A 17,380-nucleotide genomic window follows, 5' to 3' on the forward strand; every position below is an offset into this window, starting at 1 on the left:
TGCGACCCTGAAAGGGACATTGGTATTTGGGCCCTTTCTGGTTGTCGCACGTACATCAGGTGATCAAGTGTTGAAGGAAAACGGACTTCATGCATCCACTAAAAGTTTTTTGCAAAGTGAAATTAATTTTGAGAAATGTTTGTGCATTATTTGTTTGTTGTATTGTATCTATTGCAATCGCATTCATTAATTTCAAGTGTGGCACAAGTAAATATGCAGTTTGTCTGTGTCCAGCATCATTCTTAAACATTTTATATGAATGTTTTTCAGACTTTTTGCCAACACTGAGATCCCTCTTGGGGAACCCGGTCTACTTTTTGTATCTCTGCGTCACCGTCATCCAGTTCAACTCTTTGATCGGCATGGTGACATACAAACCAAAATACATCGAGCAGCATTACGGGCAATCTGCGTCCAAGGCCAACTTCTTAATGGGTACGTCGTCTTCCTCTAAAGGCATCTGTGCACAGATATATTACAGTGGTGCAGCTGTGACCTTAGAGTTTAATGTTATGTTATGTTTTGATTGGATTCGAGGGGATTTTATTAATGTGTGTTAAATATTAGTCTTTGGCTCTGATATCAAATCTAGAGGTTTGTATAGCTCGGTTAAATCACAGTGTGACATGGACCATGACTGCATATGAAAGAGAATGAAATCCAAAAATAATATCAGCACACGACGTATGCAGACACTGGAGACGGTTGTGCATTTCGGGAAACGGCATTAGCGTTTAGAAAGACGGGAGGGAAAACAAATAGGCCTGTTCTGTATTCCTGAAAACCGTGTTTGAGAAGAGCCGAGCCGACTTGACACGGGTTCTGCCTTTGTTTCAAATCTGACACTGGTCCTTTGATCCAGGTTTTCCTGATGCCGTCTGTTTTTTCAGGAGTTATCAACATCCCAGCTGTAGCCCTGGGAATGTTCTCGGGGGGTGTGATCATGAAGAAGTTCAAGCTGAGCATCATGGGTGCAGCCAAGTTTGCACTGGGAACGTCTCTCCTGGGCTATTTCCTGTCTCTTTTCTTCTTCGCCATGGGATGTGAGAATGCCAACGTGGCCGGCATCACCAGGTCGTACAATGGGTAGGATGAAGCTTGCGGTTTGTACTTGGGTTCAGATCTGGGGCCAGTTGTGTACTAGTACTAGTTTAACCAACTAGCAGTTAGTCACGGGTTAATCAGTCGGATTCAAATGACTCCAGTCTGTTTTCATGTAAACGATTGATAAAAGGTTATGATCAGTCTTAAAGGAAAAAAAAATGAGATGACTTAAATTGTTTCTTCTTGGAAGGGAAAGAGTAAAATTAATTTATTTCTGCATTATTGAAGTACAGAACAGTGTTACTCTATTTACTGACCAGTATGACATCTCTTGTAGTGTTGTCAAAAGTACTGACCGTGATACCAATTCGGTACTGACATTTTTAAAATGTAAAGCGCTGTTGAGCTGTAATCGTAAACACCTCTGACGGGCCATTGTGATCATCGGATGTGTCTGTGATTGGCTACGATCAAAGCGTCACATTTTTTAATATTTCAGTACCGATTTGGTATCGCGGTCGGTACTTTTGACAACACTAATCTCTTGTGCTCACTAAGGCTGCATTTATTTGATGAAAAACACAGTAAATATTTTTACATTTAAAATACACTATCTATTTTAATATATTGTAAAATGTAATTTATTCCTGTGATTAAAAGCTGAATTTTCAGCATCATTACTCACGTCTTCGGTGTCACATGACCCTTAAGAAATCATTCTAATAGGCTGATTTGCTGCTCAAGAAACATTTCTGATTATTATCAATGTTGAGAACAGTTTTGGCTGAAAATTTCAGCTTTGCCATTACAGGAATTACATGTTTTACTGTAAGTTTACCGTATATTTGATAAAATTTTGATCAAAGCTTGGTGAGCATAAGAGTAGGGAAGCTTGTTTCCGCCACAGAATAAAAAATTAAAAAGGTAATTGCGACTTTTTATCTCACAATTACTCTTTTTTTTTTTTTTGCAGTTGTGTGATATAAAGACGCAATTACGATTATAGTCTTTTTTTCCCCCTTAAAATTGGACTTTATAACTCGCAGTTGTGACTATATCTCAATTTTGAGGAAAAAAAAGTCTGAATTGCGAGTTTATATTTTGCAATTCTGAGAAGGAAAAAAAAGTCCGAATTGTAAGATGAAAAAGTCACAATTATCTTTTTAAATTGTTTTATTCCGTGGTGGAAACAAGCTTCTAAAAATGAGACTTCTTTCATGAACACATGAAAAAAAGACAAATCTAAATTTTTGACTGGCCGTGTATATTGTGTGCATCATTTGCAAAATGATAAAAGATGGATGAACTTATAATAAAATGCTTCTTTGAATACAGGACGGAAAGTCTTTACAAAGTGGACAGTTCTCTCTTAGCGTCCTGCAACGCAGGCTGTCAGTGTCCTGAAACAAACTGGGACCCCGTGTGCGGCGAGAACGGGCTCACCTACATCTCCCCCTGCCTGGCTGGATGCCGGACGTCCCACGGCTCTGGAATGGACACGGTAAGCGCGGCCTCTGAACCGAGAGCGTGATTTGGAACAATAGCGTGTGTTTGTTGTCCTATCTCTTCAAAGAATGCCAGCGACAATGCGTTCTGTTCCATGTGCCTTGAACTCTGGTTTTCCCAGCGCTCTCTGAAGGGTGTGCACAACCTGTTTGTCTTCAGCTCAAAGGCTATATTGAATTTTCGAACCTTCTCTGAAACTTCCTTCCCCGTCTCTCTCTTTTGAGAGTGCAAACCTGGTTGGTTCTTCACAAGTATTGTGAAGTTTTCGTTGCATCTCAGAAGGCTGGGATACTGCAGGTTTTCCTCCCTCCCATCCTGTGTGTCCATTTCATATCTCAAGCATCTGTTATATGCAATGTCTTATGTATTTCCTTTCAGACCAAACAGACTAAACTAGAGCATGATGAGTGAAGCATTTATTCTGCTGCTACATTTTTAGATGCTGTTAAGCTTTTAACAGTTTCAAATGATCTTTGAGTAAATGCAAGTAGAGAAGGTCTAAATAGAAAGTATGTAATATCTCCGCATAGCAATTGATAAGGTATGATGTGTGTGTTTCAGGTGTTCGAGCAGTGCAGTTGCGTAACAGTCGGGAATCAAACGGCCAGTGTGGGCCAATGCAACAACAGGGAGAGCTGCCATCGAGTCTTCCCCTACTTCCTGGCTCTGTCTGTCATCACTTCCTTTATCATCTCGCTGGGCGGAACGCCGGGATACATGCTGCTCATCAGGTGAATATCTGACCGTGATTTATTGATCAGGAACAGCTCAAGAGTTACAGCTCACTTCAGACGTTGAATAATTGAAATTAACTGCATATTTAGTCGCCATTTCCGCCATTGACGGAAATTTCTGGCTTCCTGTGTTTTCACTGTCATACGCTAGGGGGCGTTGTTACGCATCTTCTGAGAGAGTACTGAATCTCCTGATCAAAACACAGGAAAAATAGAAGCAGAAACAAGTGATAGCATATGTAAGCAGATGCATATGGATGATCATCAATATTAAGCATCATATAAATCAAAACTGCCTAATATTACTGAATGAAATGTTGACCCAGGGCGAGCTACAGGACTGTGAAGAATTAGGGTGTTGATGGACTGATGGACTTGATGGATGAGACTTACCCAAAAGTTGATTAAAAAAAAAAGGATTAGTTAGGGTTTTTTGTTTAAAGGCAGAGGGTATATTCTTTCTTTTGATATATTGCATGTTCAGATATGCATACTACAAAATATTCTGGGGCCAATTTTTGTGAAAATTATCTAAATGCTGGCGGGGGCTGGCAACTTTTGTTTTAAAAAAATGCTGGCGGGGAAAGAGTTAACACTAGGGCTGGACGATATGGCCAAAAATTGATATCGATAAAATCTTTTCATATCAGTCGATATCGATAATTATCACGATATTATTTACCTAGGTGAAGGTTGTACAAACCAGACTGTTAATTGTGGTTTTAAATTACTCTTTATTGTCAGAATATGACAAACACTTCACGTTTTTGAATTATTACACTTTTCCAGTCATTTTTCCTTAACAAAATACATTTCTTAATAGAAAAAATGAATGTTCTAACAGGTGATATTGTTTCTAGTCTTGAAACAGGTTTGTGTCGCCTGACTTTGGCATATATCTTCAGCTGCAGTATTAGTAATATTACATGTTTTGTAATATGCACATTTGACAGTAGTAGTTGCTTGAGTTAGGAGGATGCATTAACAAAAACACGGACATCTGAAAAAATCGTAACAACCTCTTTTTGATATGGTAAAATATATTATGACTGATTTTTATTAAAATGAAGCATTGGTCTTCCATAGTATCGTAGATTTAGATCATGATAACCACAGTTAAAAACATGCATATAGCTCTTCACTGCCTTGGTCAAATGTATCTATATGGTTTCTATGGTATTTTTATGAAAAACAGTACACCTAGCCCAAAAACATTTAGCATAAATGCAAAAATTCTATAGCTCAGTCACAAAGAAATACTGTAATAATATCCCATTACTCCTTTAATATATTTAATACATGTCTACATTAATAATATAATATAATTCTATATGAATATCCCACATTTCTGCCACAGTACCATGCGTTGCAGTTAGTGTTACATCAGTAAATTCATGGTAAATTATGGATAAGATGGAAAAGCCTTCTGACTGTACCATTGCACACAGTGTTTCTCCTGTTTGTCAGCGCTGTTACATCTGGCATTAAACTAGCTTAAATCACAGACATTTGTGTTTTCGTTGAATGCACGCGCTTCTGGATCTCACAACGCGCTTTAGAGTTTGCGTGACTGTTCAGAGTGGATCTCTTCTAGTGAGTGAGCGCGCTGCCGTTTGGACTTTAACCAGAGCGGATATGGTCTGTGTGACACGGTTCAAATGAGTAACAATTCGTGCTACCTTTTATCAACAAATTCATCGTCTTTGGATGATGAGTCAAGGTCAGTTTCACTTTTGAATTAACGTTCGTCGCCGCATCCACTCATTTCCACTTGTGTACTTTTGATTGTACGCGTTAAAAGCTGCACGCTGACTGGCTCTGACTGGCTGTTGTCACGTTTATTTCTGTTGCGCAATTGGGTAATATCGAGCAAAAATGTCCAGAGCTTATCATCGTTATCGACATGAATTTTATCACGATTCGATATGATATTGTTTATCGGCGCAGCCCTAGTTAACACCCCAGTTCTCATTCATAGCCTTTTAATGATTTTATTTTGAATATTGCACACATTCTTTCATTTGGCAGACGCTTTTATCCAAAGCGAACACAACAAGTGCTGTTTTCCACATATGGGTCCCTATTTTAACGATCTGAGCGTATGGCGCAAGTGCACCTAGAGGGTGTCCGAATTCACTTTTGCTAGTTTAACGACGGGAAAAATGGTCTGCGCACCATTGCGCATGGTCCAAAAGGGTTGTACCTAGTCTCTTAATGAGTCATTTATTTGTTTATTGCACGTTACGCCCAAAAAACACCCAAATCTCATCTCCCATTCCCTTTAAAAGCCAGTTGCGCTTGCACCATGGTGGATTCGCTATTTACATGGCGAAATATAGACACCCTCAACCACGATTGGTTAAATAAGTAGCCAATTTCATTCGTCATTACTGCAAATAGGTCATTCTGATACATGCAATGACTATCCATTATGACATATAGGCATTTTTATCTTTATCTTTATCTTCTAAAGTGTAGGAAACTCAGAAGATGAAGACCAGGAGACTTCGGGATCAAACAGAAGTTATTCTTTTAATGAGAACTCTCTGTGCTGCAGGTCGTCCGAAAACAGTCTAACTTAACAGTACAAAATAATGCAATTTATCTACATTTCAGGGGGAGGGATTATACAGCAGGGGAGGAGACATTCAAACAAAGGAATGCATATGTTGTGTAGGTAAAGGACACACCTTAGACATAACTAGGGTTGGGAATCGTGAGAAATTTTCCGGTTCCGGTTCCGCCTAACGATTCCGGTTCCGATTCCGGTTCCATTAAAATTATTAAACAAATAGTGGTAAAGGAAAAAGGCACAATACGCAACTCAAACAATCCATTTTGTGTTTATTACTTGCTCTAAAATGTATTTACAGGTTGGCAATGTCAAAAAAGTCCTGTACTGTACATATATTACAGTATTAATTAAGCCATTCTTGCAACACATTTTTTTTCAAATGAACACCTCTGAAATTGTCTTATTACATTTTATCTCTCTGTCTCTGAATAAAACCAAGTTATAAATTATATTTATTAGTTATATTTATTAATTAGTTATATATTCATTTAATAGTAATTCAGTTATTCAGTGAACTTGTAAATAATAAATTGCAATTCAGCATTACAAAGGTAGCCTAATTGTGCCTAAACGCTTACCTAAACCATGGTGACTCAACGGTTGACAAATATATATATATATATATATATATATATATATATATATATATATATATATATATATATATAGGCTATATATATAGACCTTTCACTATAAATCTGGTATAAGCCCTGTGGCACTCTGTGCTGTAGCAAATGTTTTGTCAAATTGCTAGTGCTGCCTCCTTTGCATGTTATTAACTTTTCACGTGTTACATTTTGCTTCATTATCATTCATTCTTTGGAAATGAATCCATACTTGTGACTTTCTCTTCGCTATGCTGGTGGTCAACGAGAAAATATCTGACGCAAAACCGTAAATGTGTAGCGCGAGGGCTTTCAGTGCTGAACTGCGTTGCCCTCCTGGAAGCGGCAGGCAACGTAATTAATATTCATGATGAGGTGAGCCAGGGTTGCCAGGTTTTCACAACAAAACCCGCACAATTGCACAATCGTTTCAACCCGCGGACATGAAACACAGCCCGCGGCAACAGTGGAAAACGGGAAAGCGGGAAAATCACGGAGTTGGCAACACTGGCTGTCACTCGCTATGAAAGGATACGCTTCCAGCGCTTCGCACACACATTGCACCAGAACCGTTTTCGGAACCGAAACTTAGGAATTTCGCGCGGTTCTGGTATTTTTCAAAAATCAGTTTCGGTTCTGCATAAGAACCGGTTCTCGGTTCCCAACCCTAGACATAACGGTGTGACCTGTCCTAATTCAATCAGCATAACAGTGTCATTCAAATGCATAGATGCTAATCCAATCACTCAGGCAGTATTGCTCTAAACTTGTCATGGTAAATAGTCAGGAAGTGCATAAAGACAAAAGACTTAATGTATCAAACACTTACACAGCCTGACGTAATCTCCTTAGAATTTCCTCAAGTTTACTTCAAAATGTAAAACACAAATATAGATAATGTTTTCAGTTATATTGTATTACATTGGAACCTAGATATAACAATGTATACTAGGCGCTCGGTGCATCGGCTTAAAAAGTTAACGATGCGTAGCATCGGTTTAAAAAGTGTGCATCGGATACAAATTGGCATTTGTATCGCGATGCATCGTTTCTAACATGTCTGCATCAGTAAAACCAGATTTATTTCTTTATAATTATTAGTAGACATACTATACCGTTTCATAATTTAGAAAGTGAAAAATATTTTGAGATTGTTTTCTCCCCTCTAAACTGTTTCTCAAGCACGTCTCTCTTCACTGTTGCGTGAATATGACGTAGCCTATCACAACACTACAGAGACCGGGGCAACAGAGCATAGATTAACATGGCAGAGGTAGATCAGCTGCATCCTCCACCAAGTAATTACAAATTTGGGTTTTATAAGAGAGCTGGAAATCTTAATAAAACTCATGCAATTTGTAAAATAAGTCGTGCCACTATAAAATATACAGGCAGCACGACAAATCTGACAACACACTTGAAGCGCCGACACGGTGTGAGTTTGGAGAAGCCGGCCTCCTCCTCCTCTCACTCGGATTTAGCTGAACCTGCTACTGCTAGCGGGACGCCGGGTGAGCAAACGATCAAAACTTTTTGATTGCAGCTGCCTTACAGTTCTGCTCGTTCCAAGGCAATAACCGACGCAATCGCCTTTTTATATGTAAAGACATTCAGCCTTACAGCGTTACAGAGAACGAGGGCTTCCAATATCTCCTCCACTTCTTGGAGCCGAGGTACCACATACCAGATAGGAAGCTTTTTTTTTTACATTTGAATACAGTTATGAAATAACTGTGAAAGTTTTTTTTTTTTTTGGTACTTCTTATTATTTTTGGTTATGTCAAAATAGCACCTGTTTTTTGTTCACTGAGTAATTGTCTGCTGAAAGCACATTCATCTGCTAGCAAGTTATGGAACATTTCTTCATTTTATCTCTGAGCAGCATCCTTAAATTTTTTCACTGTTAAAAGTTTAAGTGGAGACAGAACAGAAAAAAAAACATATTTTTTTGCACTACCAAAGCCTATTTGTGTAAGGGCCATGCACTACAAATCAGAAGGCACTTAAGTTAATTTATGATTTGTTGTCTGAAACAAAGAAATGAGATGAGATTCAAGTTTATTGTCATTACACATGTACAAGTACAATGCAACGAAATGAAGTTTGGAGCAAGCCTCCGAGCCGCAGCTATTTAAAGCGCCGCCACACGCTCTCCGGAAATAAAGATCAGCGCCAAAGCAGAGCGGGGAGCAGATAGAAGGCACGTCTGCTCCGTATGAGATCAGGAAGTGGAAGTAAAAGTATCTGTAACATACTGAAATGCATATCATCATATTTGTTTCATTGCATCATACTGCATCGAATCGAAATCGGATCGCACTGCATCGTAACAGGGGTGCATCGTATCGCATCGCTAGCTGCTTCATGTATCTTTAATGTATCGTATCGTTGGCTATGCATCGAGATGCGTATCGCATCGGCCTCAGTTATGGAGATGCACATCCCTAATGTATACATTTGTAATCTTACAACACAATAATCTTTTACATCGTAATCCTTTTATTTGTAATATTTGGCATGTGTGTGTGCTGCTGCGCATCCCTGTGTGTGTAACAAGCAGAGTGTATGTTCGTTGTGCACCCGCCTATTGACGCACATTACTCACACACTTTAAATAACACAAAACATACTGCGCTATTAACTTTAGAGCAGGTTTTTGCTGGTCAATGATGCAGTCGTTTTCAGTTCCTCAAAATAGCAACACGCCAACAATGCGCCTGAACACACCTGGTTTTCAGCCCATGGGTGAACAGATGAGCGCGAGTGCATTTGCTTTTTAAACAACGTGGTGCTGGATGTGAAAATGAGAACTGCGTCCGGCTGAAACTAGCAAAAAACACTTGCGTCACGCCATGTATGATAGGGCCCATAAAGTCTTGTGAAAGTGAACATTTGCTGAATGATCATGTACATACTGAAAACAGAAAGGTCGTCCAGTCATGTGTTTGTTTGCCTCAGTTCAAGCAGATTACAGATGAAAACCGACTGCATGTGCCAGCGCTGCTAATGTGATTCATAGATATACACACGTCTTACTCGAGGGCTGCAGGCCAGTCAAAACTTTCGCTTGATTGAATGCAAAATCAGTCGAGACAAGTTTATGGTCACTTGTGAAGTTCAGCAATCAGACTTGTGTCTTAAAAGGAAAAGCTTTAGCACCAAGGACTGTCAGCTTTCTCCCAAAGCTCAGTCAGCTGACGCTGCTGGAATGCTCGGCCTCCCTCGGGCTAAATTAGGTTAGCAGCAGCACTGTCCCCGCTTTGTTTGGCCAAATAAAAATTCCTGCATGTCTGTAGATTTTAAGGGAAGACCACTTTGGATAAAGTAATCTGCATATTGCTGTTGTGAGGTAGAAACCGCGCCGTTCTCTTCTGTTCAGAATGATAGCAATGGTACTGTCATTAAAGTTATATGAAATAAATTCAACCTATGTTGTATTTATTGTCATAATAAATGTTCCTCGTCTTTATGCACAACTCATCAATGCATGTTATTTAAAAGGGTTAGGGTTTTTTATTTAATAATCAGTGCTGTCAAATCGATTAATCGCATCCTAAATAAGTTTGTTTACATAATAAATGTGTGTGTACTGTGTATAGTTATGTATATATAAATACACACACATGCATGCATGTATATATTTAAGAAAAATTTGTTATTTATATAAAAAATATATATATATATGTGTATATTAATGCAAATATTTCTAATATATACATATATACATGAATGTGTGTGTATTCAAATATACATCATACTTATACACAGTACACACACATTTATTATGTAAACACAAACTTTTACTTTGGATCTGATTAATGTTTTTGACAGCACTTGTAATAATTTGTAGTATCATAACTTTTTGCAATATTGTATGCATGCTGAACAATTTGCAAATGCCGTTTCATGAAAATTAAGTAATTTACATATTGCATTTGTTTAATGGCTCAATTCAATAGAAATAATTCTGTACTCTTTTGTTAAACATCCATTTCAATACTGTACTAAAAGTGAAATTAAATCAACCCTACTTTTATTTTATTAACAATTGTTATAATAAATGTTACTGGTATAATCATTCATAACTCATCAATGCATGGTATTTTATATTTTAAAAAATCTTTTTTTTTTTTTTTATTGTAATTTATATATACAATGGCATAAAAGTGGATATAACCAATAATATTCAATATACACTTTGCAAGCAGAATTATTTGCAAATGCTGTTTCATGTTATTTTTACATTGCTAAGCATTTACATATTAGGTCATGGCTGAATATACCGATATCCATCATATTTCTTGCAAGTCTGTCAAACGTGGTTTCATATTATTCTAAAAGGATAATTCTTGTTCTTGTTTTATCAACAGATGCATCAGACCTCAGCTGAAGTCCTTAGCTTTGGGTTTTCACACGCTGACGACACGTACTCTAGGTGAGAGACGCTTTGGTGTTTGGTGCTGTTGACATTGTCATCATTTCGTAGTCACAGTGGTAATGATGATTTGTTTTGAAGCGAGAGAGATGCAAACGGTACATTGTATGGCATTTTTTTGCCTTCCGCAGCTGGAATTCCAGCTCCTATATACTTTGGAGCCATCATAGACACCACCTGCCTGAAATGGGGTCACAAGAAATGTGGCGGAAGAGGAGCCTGTCGAATATACAACACGACTGCATACAGGTATGGGTGGATTCACTTATGCCTGCTGTGCAGTGTAGGGTTGTAAGAAGGAAAAATAGCAAAACTACTAACTTGTGTTAGACAGATACAAAAACAATAGTTTGATTTTCTTAAGGGGGGAAAAAAACGTAATTAATGCTATAAAGGGAACCCTCTCATTTGGTATATTACTATAATATTAGAGGATAAAATTAACAACAGAGCCCAAACGATGGTCCCACTTTATATTAGGTGGCCTTAAAGGATTAGTTCACTTTTAAATAAACTTTTGCTGATAATTTACTTACCCCCATGTCATCCAAGATGTCCATGTCTTTCTTTCTGCAGTCGAAAAGAAATTAAGGTTTTTGATGAAAACAGTCCAGGGCTTTCCTCCATATAATGGACTTCAATGGGCTCCAAACGGTTCAAGGTCCAAATGACAGTTTCAGTGCAGCTTCAAAGGGCTTTAAACGATACCAGATGATGAATAAGGGTCTTATCTAGCGAAACCATCAGTTTCTGCGAGAAACCGAGCAGTATTTATGCTATTATTTTACCTCTTTTCTGATGAACGTGATCATCTCTGAGCTCAGCCATAACTTCCGCTAAGTGAGGTCAAAAATACGAGCGTGGTCATAGATATATCGATCGTAGATGCCTCATTCTATTGAACCGTACAAGCGCTAATGAGGTATCTACGTATACATCTATGACCACGCTCGTATTTTGACCTCACTTAGCGGAAGTTATGGCGGAGCTCAGAGATGATCACGTTCGTCTGAAAAGAGGTAAAATAATAGCATAAATACTGCTCGGTTATGGAGAACAATCCTGGACTGTTTTCATCAAAAACCTTAATTTCTTTTCGACTGCAAAAAAAACATGGAAACACATTATTATGGGTAAGTTTTAGGGTAGGGTTAGGTGTAAGGGAATTGTCAATAGTGTAATTATAAATGTAACTAAAGAAATTAATTACAGATGTAACTACATGCAGGTAATTAAAAAAATGTAAGTACAATGTAAAAACATGAATGTACACAATAAGTGCATTGTATCAAATGATTAAATAAAATGTTAGTACATGGTAGTTAAGGCCACCTAATATAAAGTTGGTCCCAACTCCGTTACTTTTCATAAACACTTGTCTTCATGACAATTCAAACATACATATATAATTAACAGTAAATAAGCTCTTCTCTAGGGTTTTTATAGCTAACTAACAAACTTTGAACATTGGATAATATTTCTGAGGTAAATGCATGTTGTTTTATTGATTTTATTGAAACCCTGATTGAGCGACTACACAAGACATGATACATTTCAGGAAGCTGTACTGTATCTTTCAACATGCCTTCTGATGTTCATGCATGTTTTTCCGTGTGTAACCTAAAATTAAGTGGAAGCAAAGACTCTTGAACTACTGGATAGGGTCAAATAGAGCCTGTTTTAACATCCCAAATGTTTCCAAGAATGTTTAAATCCAGAGAAATAAGCTATTTTAACCCTTTCAATGACATCATACCCGCGTTACCCTCGATTTCCAAAGACGACCAATGATCCATGCCTGCAGCACTCCTCTCAGAAACTGAAGCCGCCGCGCCTTCATCGCCCCCTGGTGGTTGGTCCCAGTATAGCTCATAACACCCGCCCATCCGTGTTTTCTAATGGACTAAACAATCAAATTACACTTGAAATAATTGTTTCCTAACCCTCTGGGGTTCTTCGGGTCAAAAATGACCCCAAGCGTTTTATAATTTAAAAAAAAAAAATCGTAGCTTCATCGGAATGGTCCCAAAAGTGGTGACTTTTTATTGGTACTTGGTATATGAACACCCAAACAAATTGGGGACAGGATTTGAAAAGTCTAAGTGGACGTAAAAAAAAATAGACAGAATAAACAGACAAAAAAACTCACACACACACACACACAAAAACACAATTAGCTTTTGGAATGGCACGCGTTCATTTGTGTGTGCTTGTGTTTTTTTGTTTATAAGTCTGTGTGTGTGAGTTTTTTAATATCTTTAATATACTCTGTGTTTTATTAGACAGGTGAGCGGTGAATGAAAATGACATATTGTGGCTTTAAAGGGTTAGTTCACCCAAAAATGAAAATTCTGTCAATAATGACTTCCCCTCATGTCGTTCGACACCTGTAAGACCTTCGTTCATCTTCAGAACACAAATGAATATATTTTAGTTGAAATCTGATGGCTGAGAAAGGCCTCCATTGGCACAATGCACGGTTCACTCTCAAGACCCTTAAAAGGCACTAAAGACGTTGTTACAAAGTCCATCTCACTACAGTGGTTCTACAATAACTTTATGTAGTGATGACGATTTCAAAACAAGGCATCATGAAGCTTCGAAGCGTTATGAATCAGCGAGTCGATTCAGCAGTTTGAATCGCCAAATTTCAGCAGTTTGGCGGTTTGACACGCGATCCGAATCATCATTCGGCTCACTGATTCATAACGCTTCGAAGCTTCATGATGCCGTGTTTTGAAATCGTCATCACTATGTAAGTCGTTATTTAGGGTTTTTTTGCGCACAAAAATTATTCTCGTCACTCCATAAAGTTATTGTAGAACCACTGTAGTGAGATGGACTTTGTAACGACGTCTTTAGTGTCTTTTAAGGGTCTTGAGAGTGTAAAGTGCATTGTGCCAATGGAGGCCTTTCAGAGCCATCAGATTTCAACTAAAATATCTTCATTTGTGTTCAGAAGATGAATGGAGGTCTGACGGGTGTCGAACGACATGAGGGTAAGTAATTAATGACAGAATTTTCATTTTTGGGTGAACTAACCCTTTAACTGTTAATGAGTTATTGTCGTGTGAGTTGCAGTCTGACATGCTTTCTCACCCCCTTTTGATTGACAGGATATATCGGTCCTGATCATCTGCTGTATTCACGCAATCAGCCAATCGATAGTGAGAATAATTGCTTTTATCAGCCGATACCGATTAATGGCAGATACATCTCTATCTATAGTTTGCCACTTTTGCCTTTTTACCTTAAAATGTACCATTAACCACCATAATAATACTGGTGGCACAATATAAAGCCACATGATGAATGAGTTCATAAAACATGGTTAATACTCGTATCGTACACACAGACAAAACACCATCAATGTAACAACAGTAAAATAGTGCAATAAACATTAACTAAATAACACAAAATATGTACATAACTGATAAGAAAGGTCAAGATTATTAATACAAAATATTTAATCATATGGAATGTGTAACGCAGGGACTTCTTACTGATAATTACATGGTAATTCATAAAACCATACATTTGACAGTGTTTTACAGTAAAATTACATGCAATGTGATGTTAAACCATTTAGTTTTTTACCATATATGGTAAGGTACATTTCAGTTAACTAATGTTTTTACTGTAGAATTTTTTCCTGTTAAAATTACAAACATTTTCCACAGTGTAGGTATATTAGCATTACATCACTTAATTAAATACAAGTTATATAAATATTATATAATTAAATATAAAGGCATCCTATAGAATTGGAAAGATTGCCAGTGATTTTTCCCAGCTTTCAGTTATCATATATATATATATATATATGTGTATATTAGGGCTGGGCAAATTAACGCGTTAACGCGGGCGATTAATTTTTTCAGCTTAACGCAATTAAAATATTTAACGCAAATAACGCAGCGTCCGTTTTTATATCCATTTTTGCTTAGCGTTACATGATCATCACGCTCTTATTCATGTAAATGCTTCCAAGCGTGACAAGAAAACAAGCGAACGCGCTGTATGCCAATGTCCTGTGTGTGTGTGTGTGTGTGTGTGTGTGTGTGTGTGTGTGTGTGTGTCATGTCAGCTAATCAGGACACACACACACACACTCGACGCATAGATAGACTCGCGTCAGTTTCCTGCTCACATCGAGTTCTCTTTTGCTCTTGAACAAACAATAACACAGAGGATTTTGAGTATTCTCATATTAGAGTCTTAAATTAGTTAAATAACGTCTTAAATGAACTTAAAGAGTTGTGAGGAAATGAGATGCGCGGGACAGCGCGTGAGATCCGCGGCTGTTCTTAAAGTGACAGGAGCGCTGATGATCATCAATAATGTTCATCAAAGAACAACGGGAACAGAGAAAATTTTAGCTTTAATGACGATTCATCTATATTTAATTTATTATTTATGCAGTTAAGAAAGATAACTATTACATTTCTGTATATGTATAACAGGGAAGGCCATGGGTAAATATAACATGTATTATTTTGGGTTTATGTAAAGATTGTTTTAAGTTCACTTAAATTAAAAGTTGTTTTTTTAAAGCCTAATAAATGTTGAAATTGGGAGCTTTCAGTTATACTGTAATGTAACGTCATTAATGTTTCATAGACACTTAAGTATCAGTGATACTGGCCTTCATTCATAAAAATATGACAATACAACACATATTTAAAATATGCTGTCTTTAAATTGTTTATACATTAATTTGGAGAGTAACTGAAATTATTACAATATCAAAATATTAAAAACATAAAATATTAAAAACTTGCGATTAATCGCGATTAATTACAGAAAAAAGTGTGATTAATTAGTTAATTTTTTTTAATCGATGCCCACCACTAGTGTATATATATATATATATGTATGTGTGTATATATATGTATGTGTATGTATGTGTGTGTGTGTGTATATATATATGTATAATCTCATATTTTGATGGTGTAATCGAAATGTAGGGTCATTTAAAAACCGTACATCACTTTTGGTCACTGCTGTAGATCATGTGTAATTGTGGTCAGTTGATTATCCTGTGTTTTAATTCTTTGCTCAGGATAGCATATCTGGGCCTGACGCTGGGTTTACGGACAGCTTCCTTCTTCCTGTGCGTGCTTGGTCTGGTGGTGTTACGACGGCACGTTCAGAGGCAAGAGCGCAACACGCTGACAAACGGAGGCACGGGGGCCGCGGCCGGAGAACTGCAGGCTCTCAGGAAAGAAGAAAACAACAGCTGTAACTCGGACCAATGCCCGCGGACCACAGATTATGACCCAGAACGGGAGACGCGTCTGTGACGCACAACGTCCTCGCCTGCGCAGGGAGCAACAGGGCCTGTTTATATGAGTTACACTTTCTATTGGACCCATGTAAATGATGTGAAGTAAGAAAAAAAATCTGTCGTTTTGATATAGTACAATTATTTCTTGAATGTACATGCTGTTTTGGGTTAAAAAAAGAAGAATGTCTTAAACTACCAAACCTGTTTGGATTCAAAGCAAAGATGCTTTTAGAAGCATCTTAACGTCAGACGCCCTACTAGAGGCAACGAAACATTGGATTTCCTCTCATTTAAGCCATCGTCGTGCACAGGCCCTATGAGGAATAACAAGATTATACCTTGTGGGTACATGACCACGTCCGCTCGTAACTTTCTCTCCTGCCATACACACAGATAGATGCCTATCAGTTGACCACGACACTGTGTGCTTAATATAGGTAGGGCTTGCCACGCAGGCTATAGGTTGAATATGTTGGTGGATGTCAAATTGCATCTCATTCGTTTGTAACGTATCGTCAGGAAAGGGAGCGCGCCGCGAGGTGCGCTAACGAAACGCTCACCATTGTGCTTTTACATGTCACCTGACAGCAGTTCCTCCCATTTGAGAAATGTTCCAGAACTGTGGGCTTGCAAACAGGTGCGTGACGACATGGGTATGTAAGTAATCATCTTCATGATTGATGTTGTGCAATGTCACTGTGAGAAATGTTGTGCGTGTGTGTTGTTACGTGTGAACGGATGCATTCCTGTGCCCCCCCCAAGAAAAGAAAAAAAAACGTGCGAGAAAGAAAAAAAAGTCAACACGGTCTATTCTCAGGTTGTTCAATCAATTGTTCCACAAATTTGCAAATAATTATTCTTTTATATACTTGTATAAATCGTTGTCTGGTTTCAGCTGGAGAAAATGTTGCTTTGTCCTTGGAATAGTTGTTCATTTTTGGGCGACTGAAGTAAACAACCGAGGAAAGCATTTTTATTTGTGACTTGTAAAGCAAATAAAACGAGTGGCATTTATTACTTGCTTTTACGTTAGGCAGTACATAATTTTATTTGCTGATGTTTTTGTATACTTAAAAGTGGATATCCTGATAATGTGTAAAAAAAAAAAATGCATTTGTGAAAGATTAGATACATTCTTTTAAAAATAAAATGAATGATTTACTACAACAACAAAAAAACAGAAAGATGCACAAT

The 17,380-nt window shown here is 37.7% G+C and overlaps 1 protein-coding gene across 2 annotated transcripts in view; it reads left to right on the forward strand.

Moving 5' to 3' along the window:
• slco1c1 (solute carrier organic anion transporter family, member 1C1) overlaps nt 1-17,373 on the forward strand; it is a 66,209-nt gene extending 48,836 nt beyond the window's left edge. For both annotated transcript variants that reach the window (XM_079817828.1, XM_079817827.1), the window contains exons 9-15: nt 271-435; nt 891-1,086; nt 2,380-2,545; nt 3,112-3,281; nt 10,835-10,899; nt 11,031-11,148; nt 15,962-17,373. In XM_079817828.1, coding sequence (XP_079673954.1) covers nt 271-435; nt 891-1,086; nt 2,380-2,545; nt 3,112-3,281; nt 10,835-10,899; nt 11,031-11,148; nt 15,962-16,202 — 1,121 coding nt within the window. In that variant the 3' untranslated portion in view covers nt 16,203-17,373. The remainder of the gene's footprint in view (nt 1-270; nt 436-890; nt 1,087-2,379; nt 2,546-3,111; nt 3,282-10,834; nt 10,900-11,030; nt 11,149-15,961) is intronic.
• The last annotated feature ends 7 nt before the right edge of the window (nt 17,374-17,380 follow it).

Source organism: Gobio gobio (genome assembly GCF_949357685.1).
Source record: "Gobio gobio genome assembly, chromosome: 5".
Taxonomy (NCBI): Eukaryota; Metazoa; Chordata; class Actinopteri; order Cypriniformes; family Gobionidae; genus Gobio; species Gobio gobio.